Here is a 15,112-nt window from a genome sequence, read left to right on the forward strand (position 1 = left end):
ACTGTACTCCTTCATCATCATCATCATCATCAGTGTGTGTTTGTGTGCAGCTGCAAACAAAAGTAAGTGGGCCGAGTGGTCACACTGTCGTCTTTGTCCTGCAGAAGAAGAAAAACAGTCACATTTCCACCAGAGAGAGAGAGAGAAAATAGCCCCATGCCACACACACACACACACACACACACACACACACACACACACACACACACACACACACACACACACACTGGTATGGTTGGTGTTGACCTTTATGGCATTTTGAAGGCTGGTAATGAGGTTTAAAGTTCAAACTCTAAAAATGTGACAATGTTTATGCTGCCAAATTCACGAATTTGGTGTTTTTCCCACAATCAACTTGTCATGTCAGGCTGGAGAATCAACAGTATGTAGACAATTATACTGATCCAGTATTCAACCTAAACTAACCTGTGTTCATCCCTTCTTTGATTGAGTTAATTGTCCACTTTTGCTCTTTTTGCTCTTTTCTTTGTTATTGTTTTGCACTCAAAGGCGTTATTGTTTTTCTTTTTAGGAGGAATTGTATGAGTGTTGTTGTTTGTTCCCCTCCTTATAACTGAGAGTTTATCTCATTTTGGCTTTTTTTTTTTTGTAGAATAGTAGTTCCTCTGTGTGCATGATGATGAGTTGTTTAGGTAGTTCATTTTGATTGTGTGATTTTATTTGCCTCATTGCAGTCCTGAAATGTTTTAGTCCTGGTTCAACCATGTAAAGCACCTTATAAAGTAAGTTATAAAGTTTGTTTTGTTGTGAAAATGCTGTATAAATAAAGCTTATTATTATTATTATTATTATTATACAGAAGTGGGTGTTACTACGTACATTAGATTCAAATATCGGACAAATAATGGAGTTTTTCAGACATGTTGCATATTTTGTATTTACCATGTCGAAAGAGATTTTGTAGGACTTCTAGCTTGTGGGTTCTTTTGGTCTTTTGGTCTAAAATGTATTTTGGTGCGCCTACTTCATGATTTCAGAATGTAATTTATAGTTTCTTTCTCTCTTTCTTTCACAATAGCCCACAATTTAGGTATTTGTCTTAATCGTGGCTATATGAAGGACAAAAGAAGCAAAGAGGAGCAAGAAAGAAAGGAAAAAAGAAAGAAAGAAAGACAGAAATCTCTCTATTTCTGTCTCTTCTTCTGTGGGCGTTGAGCAGTTGATCGTCTCTGTTTCCTCCCAACAGATCAGGCGCGCGGACACACAGAGCAGCATCTGTTGAGCGCGCGCTCTGCCTGTTTCCTGCTCCATCCAACTGACCAACTGACGGAACTGACCGAACGGAGCCGAAGCGAGCCGACCGCGACAGACCCGAACACCTAAGAAACAGCGAGAGGTAGCCAGATATTCGACAGTTTTAATCACTAGCTAACACCGTTAAAAGACGCTGCAGGAATGACGGCTCTGAGCAGCTGGGAGCTGTGCGTCAAGTACGCCCTCTTCATCTTCAATTTCGTCTTCTGGGTAAGTTAAAAAAAAATCTAAATAATTGATCATAAATAATGAATAACGTTACTGTCACTCATTTAGAAGAATCTCGTGAGACGGTTAGCTAGCTAACGTTACTTCCTGTCTTTTTTTAAATGAGCTCCAGTAAAAAAAAATACATTTAATTATTTCCAATGTAAGAGCCAAAATTGATATAGAGTTAAGTCAATATGTGCATATTTTTTACATAGTATTGAATCATAGTGTATGATATTTCTGTTTAAGTTCAGTGTTTATTTTTATTTGACGGTTGTATAGTGGGTTAATTTGGTTTAATGTACGTTGGGACTTTGTGACTGCGCATGTGCAGTCAGAGAGATAACCCGCCGTGTGATTTCTAGTAGCTAAGAAGAAGCTAAGAGTGGAACAAGATAACATAACGTATAACAGCCCGTCAAATGTTCCCTCTTCTAGATTTACCTTATGGTTGGAAACTGAAAACTTAAGTGGATATTGAAAACGTTAATAAACTGTTAAAACCAGATGATCGGCTTTGTACAGGAGCTGTATTTGTGGTTGAATCTATGATGTGGCTGCATTGCGGTTACTCTTTACTGCTCCTAACATTAACCAAGAAAACATTCTTGATAGCAATGAACGAAACGTCAATTAGACTGCACTGCAAATACCATTGGCTGGAGTTTGATTTACTCACAATGCAATTGTGTTATCTCAATTCAGTGGTATACAGTATAATGCTATACTATATGCTATACTATAATGCTATACAGTATAATGCTATACTGTATACATATCAGTATTACAGAGTACAGAAGTAATGCAGCGATGTGAGTGCGTATTTGACCCATCAGTGTTTATATCAGATAGCATATAACAGATGTGTTATACACCAGGAGGGGGTTCTGACATACAGTAGCTTCACTACAATGCTCAGACAGCACAGCCATGTCAGTTCACAGCACATTACAATACCCGTGCATGTAGTTAGTGTTGCACCCATTATAAACTAATGTGCCACATCCTTAATCATAACAAACAAAGCACAGTCAAAGCTACAGCCACAATCAAGGAACGCAAAATATTGAAAGGAAACGCAAAAGTTACTTTGTTGATGGTTTTAGGAAAGGAAAACAAAAATAAGGGAAAAGATTTAGTTGAGATCATTGTTGAGGACCTCAGACTTGGGTCAGGTCTAACCCTAACCCTGACCTCACTGAGTGGATCGGGTATTGGCCCGATGGTAATGTAGCAAGAGAGCTGCAGCTTGAGCAAACATAATGCAAATTCTTCACCACTTTGACCACACATGCCAGCATTTAGAAAATATGGAAGTCTGTCCTGTGTCTAGAAAACTAATGCATACATTATTACGAGTTACTTTTCATCTGGAGATTTTACATGAAAAAAACATTGCACATTGTTAAAGATTCAACCAGTGGTTCCCAACCTTTTCGGTTCAAAAAAGTGTCTAGTTGTGGCTCCTTGTTGTTGGCAATTCCACCAAGAAATTTACCCCTCTAAATAACTCAGATATTTTACATACTTTTACTTACAATAATAATAATTTAATTACATTTTACTGACAATACTTGTATTTTTTGAGTATTTTGTTTACTATTTTGGTACTCTGATTTAAGTAAAGGGTCTGAACATTTCTTCCACCACAGATAAATAAAGAATTTATTTATGTACATACATACAGTACACGTGGTTGGGCCTTTCTGAACCTTTTTCTGGGGGCCCGCAGTGATCAGAAAAGTGCTGATAAATTCCAACAGGGGGCGTGATTGAGTCCAATCTGAGGTTGTGCAATCAGTGCTTCTTTACTCTTCCTTTCATTGTGTTTCTTAGTGTTGTTAGTTTGCACTTTATAGCACCTCCTTTTTTCTTAAAAGCCCTTTTCTTTTGTCTTGACCTCTCCCTCCTCCTCCTCCGTCTCCTCCTGCTCTTCTTGTTTTATTCCTTTTGTGTCTTCTTCCCTCTCCAACAACCTCCTCTCACTTTTCTCTTTATCACCTAATTTCTAAATAACACAAAGATCCAGTCTGGAGATGCACACACATTTAATAGGTTGCTGCGTGGACAGTAGCCTACTTATCAAACAAAATAGTTTGTCACTCATGGCAGAGAAAGAAGGGAGGAAGCAAAGAAAGCGAGTGAGAGACGGGGGAGGCTTTAGCAGCTTGGAAACAAAGCTAGTGTTGTTGGTTTCATTGGGTCTACTGGGAGAGGAGCACAGCTCGAGTTACCTCAGCAAACAGCACTGAGGCCCAGTCCCAGGAGGTGTGTGTGTGGATACACCTGTGAAGCTTTCATTTCTCTTCATCCGCCTTATTTTCAGCTTCTTGTATTGTCTTTAATCAAATCTGGTAATCATTATTCATTGAATAATCCACACTTTCTCTGTCTGTGTCTCTTCCTCAGTTGCTATTTGACAGTCTCTCAGTATCTTTTTCTTACAGACTTCCCAGAAACGTAGTCATCGACATCAATTTAGATGATCGAGTAACTGTTAATGTCATTTATCATGGAAAAATGCTAATTATTTGCTGTTTCCTGCTCCTCAAAATGTGAGGATTTGTTATTTGAAGATGTCCCATTGGGCTCTGGAGTATTGTGATGAGCATTTTTCACTATTTAGAGCATTATTTAGACTAAGGCGATGAATCAGCAGAGCGAATTATACGCTGCCCTTGTCTACAGCAGAGTACCAGATGAGTACAGTCATTTGGCTTCTCTCACCGCCTTGCTAAACCTTTACTTTGACTCCACAACGCTTCTTCCTTTTGCAGCCTTAGCTGTGTGAGTTCTACTGTTGTAACTCACCCTGCTGCACGTTATAAACCAGTGGTTCTCAGGCTCATATCCTGGTGGTGACTGGTTTTCTAATTTACCTTTAATTGCATTCACCTGCTCTGATTTACACCTCAGAGTCTTCTGTTTAAAATCCACAGGAACAGATATGACTGCCGTCTCACTCCCTCACCTCCACCTTCTTCCTCCCCCCACCTCTTCCTTCCCCCTAATCCCTCCCCCTGACTTCCTAAGTATACCCAGGTGAACCATGCAAGGGTGTGGTTCTCAAAAACAACCTTCTTTTCTTCCTCGCACGCTGTCAGAGAAGACAGTTTAACTCTCAAACAGAGAAAACTTGCTTTTGGATTTTCTTTTTAAAAACATCTACATCTTGATCTCGGAGCCATGGGGGCACTGCAGTGCATCAAATACCTGGTGTTTGTGTTCAACTTTCTCTTCTGGGTATGTAGTGTCACTTACACAATGTCAGTTGCGGTTGATACATGAGACTCTGGGTTACACAGAGCTGGTGTTTGAAGGATTTGGTGGGTTCCTTATTCGGTTAAAGCAGGTTTCAGTCATTGCCAAAGAGAAGAGCTCAGTGAAAATAAGCTTTAAATCCTTTAGTTTTAGTTTGTTTTGAATTGTTTGATAGAGGTGAGAGGCTGGATTGCTGCTTAACCTTCTCCTTTTGAAGGATAAATTCTAGTAAAACAGAACATAAGGCAACTTCAATCAAGCTCAAAACTACTTTTAGAAAGTTTTTAGCCTTAGTTTGAGGAAGGGTTACAAAATTGTTAGGGTTAAAAAAAAAATACAGCAGAATCAATGAATCAATCCCTGAATAAGGTTCCCTGAATGTATAATCCTTGTGAAAACTGGAGAATGATTGGATAAGTAAATTCACCTGTTGTTTGCAGGGCCGTCTGTTGTGTTGAATACTACACATGAGGTGTTCCTGGTGGAGTTGCAACACATTTTCCTACAAGATATTTGTATCGAATAAGCTTTGATCAGTAGATCTGGATAATTACAATAAATACAGTGGATGAGTCGGTTATCAAGAGTAATAACATCTTAGAGCTGAAACAATTCATCAACAGAAGACTAATCAGCGACAACTTCTTTCTTTTAAGTCATTTATCAAGCATTAATGCCAAATATTCCTGTTCCATGATATTGCCAGTGCAGTTTGATGAAGTTGTGTTCGTTAGCTAGCTGATTGGCATCAGCTGCTTCATTCATGCTTCACCATCACTGGCTCATTCATCAGCTGTTTGGCTACCAGCTGACGTCCAGTAATATTTAAATACAGGTGAACAGTGCACCTCACTTTTACTCTGCTGATACACACATAGGAACACACCCTAACTTCCTCCCTAAGTTTTTGGTGTTGTTGATTTAACATTCTCGCAGCAGAGGCCTCATTGATGCTCGTGTTCTTTGGGAGCTCCCTCAAAGAGCAGAGCCTTTCCCGCCAAATCTAACTGTTTGCAAAAATGGCAAACTCCTTAATGCAAGTGTTTCTGTCTGAAATGCAGGTTAGCTAATCAAAGAGGCAGACGTGACTTGTGACATGTTTCCGAGACACACCTTGCTAGCCTAACTATTCAATCACACAGGAATAAATGGAGCCACTTTGTGAGTTTCCAGTTGGCTGTCGTCTGTATATGAATATCTCTTCAGTTCGAATTGTTTAAAAACCTCAACGATGCGTTTGCCACTTCATAAATGTGTGTTTTGTGTTATTTAGCTGAGAGATTTACTCCCAAATATCCACACCGCCTGCTGTGTTATTACTGTGATTACCTGTTTACAGTGTTAGAAGAACTCACACACACACACACACACACACACACACACACACACACACACACACACACACACACACACACACACACACACACTGGCTGTTAGTCCAAGCTTAATGACTGTTTTGACAATTTGAGTCTGCACTTTCGCAGCTATGGGTGGACAAATGAGATGACAACAGTACAACTGAAGGACCAGTCTGATCTAAAGAGAAGCCCCACCTCCGAAAACATAAACATCAGATTAAATTGGTTTATTTATTTCAAAATGTAATGACTCCACTGGGTTCATACTAAGACTCGTTACTGTAAACTAATTGGGCTCCATCTTGACAGTATTCCTGTTTTCCCATAGTGCATCCCGTCTTAGAGGAACTAGTCTCCTTGTGGTGGAACGTTGTGCAGTTTTACTAACTTGTGCTTTAAGGCGGTGGTGGCAAGACGGCCTTTAAAAGCTGCAGAGTGTCTCTGCAATAATACATTTTTGTTGTGGAGGCTTTGCACTGCTAATGGTGCTGCTGAGTGCCTTTTGTGGTTAATGAGAGCTAATGTGAAGCTCAAGGGAAAGGGCTGTTTCTTCCAGGATACTTAAGACGCCTCATTGCTGCCACAAACTCTCCTGAGTATGTTTACGTTACATTAACACCATTATCCATTTCATCAGTTCCATCAGTCAGGATACTCACACTTCCTGTTCTTCCTGCCCATTTCCATCTTTAATTTATAGAGCCCATAATGATAACAAAATATTATCAACTGCTAGTCATCATTGTGAAAAGTTCTGCTATGAAATACCAGTCAGATAGAAAGATCTTTGTGATGAGCGAGGCTAAAACATCCTGGACTGACTTCTGTAGTGCCAGCCGAGATTAAATAGATTATGTTTACATTTTACTGAGAAATACGCATTTTTCCCTTTGTGGCATTTGTGCATATATTAAGAGCTCTGCAGGCTGTTTCACCAGTAATGCGTTCAAAGTTCAAACACCTAGTTCACACCTGATCTCATACTTTCTCTTTTTACATTAAACGGTCTGTCATAGGTCTCTTCATTTCTTTCACTAGTCAGCCGTGGTTTTCTCACATTTAACCAAATGCTGCACAAAGTGAAATGTTGTTTTCTGCCTTGTTTTGATACAGTTGACTTGGTAACGTTAAAGTGTTAGTACACATGGTGCAACTGCACAAAGTGGAAACTACCTCAAACCTACCAACCAAACTAATGATCCAACTTGCACTCATCTTTGTACAGTGAGTGTAAAATTTAGGTACATAAAGTGAATTGACTAAATGTATTATGCGTGTCTCAAACCCTCTACAAATACAACACAATGGCATGTTGTCAGTTGAGTGTACAGTAAATACACCCTTTTACATTCATGGTGAAGATTCACAATGGCTGAACTCAAACAAAGTTTAACCTCGAGGCTACATTTCAAATTTTTGACAGACGCAGATGATGTGTGACTGTACCCCTCCCCACTCTGACTACACTATTAGAAACACTGACTAATCAGTCCTGAGTTTAGTCATGTTTATGCCTTAAGGTGTTGTGGTGGTGAATAACTTTTCTTTAGAGTTGTATTTTAGCTGTGACTCTCACTGAGTTCTAAGTTCAGTGCAGTTGTGGTCATAGTGGGATAAATAATGAAATGAAAATAAATTCCCCAAGGCCTTACTATGTACTAAGTTACATGTTTGAACTGTGGATTTCTGTGAACTTAACCTGGAAGGCAAATTTCAGGGTCCACTGGGAAATTGTGATAAATTTGTTTGCTACATTATATTTCATGTCTGTATAGCTGGTGCTTGATAGGATTTATTCATTCACTAAACAGTCAGTTTTACCCCTCATGTCTGACTGAACTCTTCTTCCTCCTCTTCACTGAAGCAGTCATCAGGATTAGGACACAAAAACGTTACAGCAACAGAAATTCAAATGCTGGTTGGTTACAAACCAGCATCCAAGACTTTTCCCCTCCGAGGCTGCGGTGGGTACACATTGTTGTGGTTAGACAGATTTGTGTGTCCGCTGATTCATGGTCAGCAGACTGTATCCTGAGGACACGTTGGGACATAATGCTGCCAGTTAGCACGGATGCTTTATGTGTCACTCATATTCCCTGTTGCACAACACAGACGTCAGCGTGACGCCGTGGGACATTATGGAAGTTATTTGGGCGGCAACAAAGAGTTGATGTAAACTTGTGTTTTGTAGTTGCTAGGAGATATTGAGTCACTCTAGTTGATTGTTACTGTGGTGAACACAATGGGAGACGCACATACACATACAAGAGGACTATCCTTTTGTCTGCTCTCATTTGCTGTTAATATCAAAGTGTTCATATGTTCTGGAAGATTCACAGATTGAAGTAACTATGGAAAAGGGCCTGCCTTTCTTGTTAAAACTGTAAGAGCTGGCTGTTGATCAGGTTCTTCTGGGTGGGTTGGTATCAGGAGAATGTGTGGGGGAATGTTAAGCAGCATGTTTGGCTTCCTGTTTCAACTGCTGGCTCTCTGTATTTTGTACAAATAATAAATCTCCCTGACTTTTCTTTTAGCGCCATCAGCAAGTTGATATTTGTGGTTTTGACTTTTGATCTAGTGCCATTAAAGATGAATCTATTGGATTACCTGCAAATCAGCCTCTAATGTACTTGGAAATGTTAATTAGCAAATGGTGAACATGGTAAACATTAGCTGTTTCACAATGCCATACAAATTGTGTACAGTGTATACTCTATACTAATCTTTATAGTACTCTGTTTCTTGCAGTTAGTATTCAAGAAATCAACATCTTTAACCATTTTATTCTAACGGGAAATTATGCAATATGTATGACATGAAAAGACAATCAAACTAAGTTTAGCTGTGCTGTTTCCTTTTGTGCAGTGCATTGTGGGAGAATAGTGAACATCACACAGCACACATCTGTTTTTTTAAGCATGCATATGAGCTGTTTTGAGTGTACTTTATTTTGTCACCATACTCAAAACCTGCATGGAAGTAGTATGTCGTGTGGATTTGGGATCTGCTAAACATCAGCATGCTAGCATTGTCACTGTGAGCATGTTAGCATTTTGCTCAAAGCACTTCTGTGCCTAAGTGCAGCCTCACAGAGCTGCTAGCATGGCTGTGAACTCTTAGTCTTGTTATTATAACATCAGTACAGACGATAATGTGTGAATTGTATTCAACTTGCTGATCGGCTCAGGACGCTGACTCTGTGTTGTCTTAACAGTCTGAAAGAGTCCTATCATTAGCTCCATGTTCACAGTACCTGGATGTGATTTAAAGGTGACAGTAAAGAGTTTAATTAAACTGTTTTTGGAGTCTGACCCTTTCATGCATGTTTTCTTTCATTGTCGCTCAGCTGGCAGGTACTGGAGTTCTGGCTGTGGGTCTTTGGCTGCGTTTTGACTCCAGGACAGCAGGACTGTTTGAAGGAGAGGACTCGCCTACAGTCTTCTTCACTGGTAAGGCCTTTGACGTCTGTCTTCACAGTTGCGCTCAGGGTATGAAGCATCAGCAAGTTGGTGGAAACAATCTTTTGAGGTTTGTCTTTGTAGGTTTCAGTATGTGACAGTACGTTTCATGAATGAACTTATCCACTACGGCTACGGAGACTGGATGACCGGTCTAGGTCAGGTTAGTTTTTGTCATTTTGTAAGTGCCAGTTGGATAGCTTAGCTGCTAAACTTCCGGTCTGTTATCATCAATTCAGCACTACAAAAATCTCCTTTTGGATGTTACAATCCCATTAAAGGCTCATGTATTTGTCAGATGTGACCTTGTGGATGTTGCTTCATTGTCAGTCACAGTAATGCTACAACAGGAACAACCTGATTAGAGGAGCAGGGCGTCCAGAGGGCAGCTGGGGCCACAGTTAGCCCACAGCGAAGCGGCTCCTCCAGCCTGGCAGAGCCCTCCACACATAGCTTTCATTCTTCACTGGCTGACAGGGACGTCTTTGTTTCCCGTCGTTTGTGTTTTCCGAGGAACTCGCAGAAAGACGGACTCGCTCCCTCCCTTCTGTCTTTCTGTTTCACTTCCATCAAACTGATAAGTGAAGTGGGAAGTCAGGCGACAGAGGATTGTTTTGAACTGACAAACATCTTAATAACGGCTTGAGAGAAAGAAGCGATGGAGGAGGAATATTTGTGTGGCTGCTTTACCCGTGACATCAGCGCTGCGGTTATTGTCATCCTACATTCATATATGTTTTTATGATTCATCATTATGAAAGCCACATCAAAGGACAATAAAGACGTTGGGTGTTTACTGATGGCCCTGAAATCACTTTTCTAATTTGTTTTTTTTTTTACAGTTTGGAAATTCACATACCAGCGTTTCCACAGTGGGATTTATGACTTGTTGATGTTTTGCTGATTATGATTCATAACCACATCCAGAGGGTATTACAAAAACATCTGGACTCTTGTGTTCTATCTGCCTGGCTTGTCATTATTTACAGGACCCTGGACTAAACTAGCTTCATGCAAATTAACGTACAAGAAGCGACGTGGACGAACTGTAGGCAAATCGAGTATTATGCGTGTTAGGGGTGTGTTGTTCATGTTACGGGTATCATTTTTAATGTGATTTAAAAACGTGTCATAAGAAATTATGACTACAGTTTGTACCGCAGGAGGTGAGTGTAAAGTTGCTGCTGTCTACATGAAGTGGAAGTTAGTTTGAAGTTGCATATTGACCAGCGTCAGTAGAGTGGATCAATGACTCCGATCTGAGAGTTATTTTAAAGAACAGCGAGTATCAAGTCGCCTGTGCCTAACGTGTGTCGTTCTGTAGGTGTGTACATCCTGATCGCGGCGGGGGCTCTGATGATGGTCGTGGGCTTCCTCGGATGCTGCGGTGCCATTAAAGAGTCGCCGTGCATGCTGGGATTGGTGAGTCATTCTCTCTGTTCAGCACTAGAAGAGATTATTTTTGATTAGACTTCACAAAATGTCACAACTGAATTTAATTTGATCATAGTTTAGTTTTAATTGATAATGTTCAAAGTGTGATTCAACCTGACGGCCATGTCTGCAGACTATGATGTCATTGTTGGATCACCTGTCTGCCTCTCACAGGCTACATTACATCATTTAAGTTGTCGTTATCGAGCTGTGTGTAGGTGAGGCAAAGGGAAAAATCTAAAAATAAAGACATAACAAACAAGATGACAAAGAGGAACAGGGATCACAAGCTGACCTTCACACCCACTGACTGACACATTTTTGGTAGACTGTAACACAAGCGCTGTATTTCTGCAGTTTACGTCATCATCGTAGCAAAAGAGAAACTAAATGTCACCGTTATAACTTTCCAGAGTCGTACAATCCTGTCTGAGTATTCTGAACAGCTGTGCAGTGTTTTACTGTAGCTGTAAACCTTCAAACTCATGGATCTGATGCTCAGACCACCTGGTTTATGTTTCACCTGTACCTGAAACAATAAACCCCCACCAACGCTGTTGGTACTTAGAGGGATACCTGCTGAACACTACAAACCACGACCTCAGAAATAACCATCTAGTTTAATCAACATCTCAAATGATCAATTTGTATAAAAATGATAAGAAATAAATGCATATGGGAAGATTATTAACATGAATGAATCCCACGCGTAGATGTGGGGACCACATATATGTAACTTATTAAATTATTACTCAGCTGATTTCTACATGACATTATAAAATACCACAAATGTGTGAAGTATGACATTTATTTAAAAACTATCAATATTAAAATGCACGTGATGAGGGGAAATTAAATACAGTACATACAGCAGTCTGAACTAATTAAAATATATATTTTGTTTTCTTGTTTAGTTCTTCCTCTTCCTGCTCCTCATCTTCGCTGTGGAAGTGGCTGCTGGGATCTGGGGCCTCTCCAACAAGGACAGGGTATTCAACACACACACACACACACACACACACCACACACCACACAACACACAACACACAACACACACCACACACACCACACACACCACACACACACACCACACACACACACACACACACACACAGGTTTGTTAGAAGCGTTCGATCAGTAATTTAAATGGAGTTGGTGTCTTTCTTCTTCAGGTGGTGGAGGACGTTACAGAGTTCTATAAGCAGACCTACAACAACTACAAAGACACCAGACAGGAAGCACTGAAGGAGACGCTGCGCCTCATCCACTTTGGAGTGAGAACACACACACACACACACGTGATCCTGTGGCTTTACCTCTAGCGCCATCATCTGGTCAAAAGTTTAATTTGTCCAAGACATTGGTTTATGACCAAATAAAAACCAGCAGATCATTTAGTGCTAATTAGCTAATGTTGGCATGCTAACACGGTTAACTAAGACGGCGAACATTATATCTGCTAAACATCAGCATGTTTGAACTAAAGTCGGGCTGCTGCTGTTGTTTCCTCTTCACAGCTGGACTGCTGCGGCCCCACAGGGACGGTGATTGACGCTGCCAAAGATATCTGCCCCAAGAAGGAGGGACTGGAGGTCCTCATCACCACGGTAACACAACATACAGACAGGGTCTCTGACTTATACAGGGTCAGAGGTCACATGGGGACATCATGTTGATGGTCTCTTCCTTCAAATCATTATAATTATCACTGATGCTGAGTTCTTCTTCTGTACCTGTTTTTTAAATGTTGATACATTCCCGTTTAAAAAAACATGGCCGCAGACAGCCGTCAATATTCTGCACTGAGTACGACGTCTTGAAAATCCTGTCCTTCCTTCTCGCTGTTCTATCAGAGCTGTCCGGCTGCCATCGACGAGATGTTCAACAACAAGCTGCACATCATCGGCGGCGTCGGCATCGGTATCGGCGTCATCATGGTGAGTCTGACACAAATCCTGAGAGGTCCAAATGAACATCTACACACAAGTCATTCTTTGCCTCTAACTTAAGTCATTTAAAGTGTTTTTTTAAAAGAAGATGAAATCTGCCAGTGCAGTGAGAATGACTCTACTTTTTCCAGAGTGAATCTATTTGTCTCTAAACAAGTTTAATTTTTGTCCTTTTCATCTAATAGAAGAGTGAAGTCTTACGTGGTTTTAATCCCGTGTATTTCCCGTCTCCTCCTCAGATCTTCGGGATGATCTTCAGCATGATGCTCTGCTGTGCCATTAAGAGGTCCAGGGACTTTGTCTGAACACTCAACCCCCCTCCATCTTTAACTTATGTGTCCTCACGCCCCCAACCCTCTGCTTTAGAGTTTATATCAGTTTAATAATCATAACATTCGATAGTTTGAATCCATACAGGATGGCCACATCGACCTGTGAGAGTATGGAACCTGTGCAATGACCCTCCTTAAGTTTTAGTTCTTTTCCCCTCTGGGTACAAATGTAACCCTACAAAGTAAATTGAACAAAGAGGTGTTTTCAGTCCGGTCCCCAATAAAATGAGAATTTACATCCTACATGTTGATCATCTGCAGGAGAAAAGACATGTATGACTCTGCTGCCCTCTGGAGGACCTTGAAGATCACTCCTATTAACTTTTTCCTTTTTGTCAGCTCTTTACTGTTGAATAACATCGACTTCAGTTCATGTAAAATGTTTTAAATGTTCGCCTGTGCGGAGTTGTAATCTAACAGGCTTTTTTTGCAGCTAATTTTACTGTGTGACTCCATTTTTTTTTTATTTTGGTTACACGTTAGATGCTTTTGATTTTTATAAAAGCAGAACTGTGGAGTTTTATGCAAATATTTTGATGAATGCAGTTCAAATATATTTTAAAATGCCAAATAAATGAACTAATGAACACTGATTTGTGTCAAACTGTGACGTCTTCACTCGGAGACTAACTTTAACCAAATTATTGTTTGTATTGTACTAAGACTTGAGTTGGTGGACATTAACTGTAGATGATAACAAAGTCAAGTCAGTTTTATTGTATACATTCACTTATCTTTTTTACAGTTCATGTCTGATGAGGAATCAGTCTTTATAAGAATCCATGTAGTCACAAAAGATGTTACCTTTAAAAAAAAAAAAAAAAAAAAAATTGGATTTGGTTCGCTTGAATTGTTTTCTGTGTGAAAAGAAACCAACCCAACAGGAAAAAAGACAAGTTTAGCAGCTGAGTATCTCATTATGAAAGTTTCTCATGAGATAAAAACCTAATTTACCTAAAAGGTTTCACAGTTGTGAGATAATGTCATGATGGAGACAGTAATTAACTCTCATAATAATGAGCTAATCATTGAGGAAAAAACACATAACTGGTGCAAATAGGCTTCCACACAAAGCAAATGTTTATGAATAATATGAAAATGCAAATTGGGCCTTCGTCTTCTTCTGGTTCCATTTAGCATCTCTTGCTGTAAACTCGGTCATCCAGTGGAGGAAGAACAAGCAAAGAGGCCGTCAGGGTACACAATTATTTATTCCATAAAATAAATGAAATAAATAAAAAAGAAACGCATGGCTTTGACAATCCTAAAGTCGTGGCGAGGTTGACTCCTGGTGGGAGGTGGGGCTTGTTTTACCCCCCCCCCCCCCCCCAGGTTCTTTAGCACTAAGCTCTTTGTCACTGTCAGTTATATGTTCATTAATGTCGCTCAAAGCTGTACTGCAGATCATCTGTACACAAAGCTGCAGCCACAAAACAAGGAAACAAACGTTAGACGTCTGCAGCCAGTTAAGAAGTCAACACCCACAAATCATGTCAGGAGACGTCACACAGCAGCCTGGTGTTTATATTAAAGGGATGAGACGAGCTTAAAGGATTATAGTTTTCGCCGTCAACAAATCCCATAAAAAGGCCAAAACTGATAAATCTTGCTAACAAGTATTGTTTGTGTATTCAAAGCTTGTTGCTCTGGGTAACAAGTTCCTTCATCACCATGAACACACAAACTATAGTTTATTTTGACTTAATCCCACACACACCGTCCTGCTGCCCAAAACACTCACTGGAACACCAAATGTGGATTAATCCGCTGCTGAAAATAGTCCCAAACAACCAGTTAGTTTGGTCTTTTTATGGGTTTTTGTGGACAATAAGAAA

At 40.1% G+C, this 15,112-nt stretch overlaps 1 protein-coding gene across 1 annotated transcript; it reads left to right on the forward strand.

Annotated features, from left to right (window-relative positions):
* Window positions 1-4,569: 4,569 nt before the first annotated feature.
* Window positions 4,570-13,781, forward strand: cd9b (CD9 molecule b). The gene is made up of 8 exons (XM_070928807.1): window positions 4,570-4,728; window positions 9,451-9,553; window positions 10,887-10,984; window positions 11,911-11,985; window positions 12,169-12,270; window positions 12,514-12,603; window positions 12,850-12,933; window positions 13,185-13,781. Exons 1-8 carry the CDS (start codon window positions 4,672-4,674, stop codon window positions 13,248-13,250), a joined length of 675 nt encoding a protein of 224 aa, XP_070784908.1. The 5' UTR covers window positions 4,570-4,671; the 3' UTR covers window positions 13,251-13,781.
* The last annotated feature ends 1,331 nt before the right edge of the window (window positions 13,782-15,112 follow it).

This window comes from Enoplosus armatus, chromosome 22, assembly GCF_043641665.1.
Source record: "Enoplosus armatus isolate fEnoArm2 chromosome 22, fEnoArm2.hap1, whole genome shotgun sequence".
In the NCBI taxonomy this organism is placed as follows: domain Eukaryota; kingdom Metazoa; phylum Chordata; class Actinopteri; order Centrarchiformes; family Enoplosidae; genus Enoplosus; species Enoplosus armatus.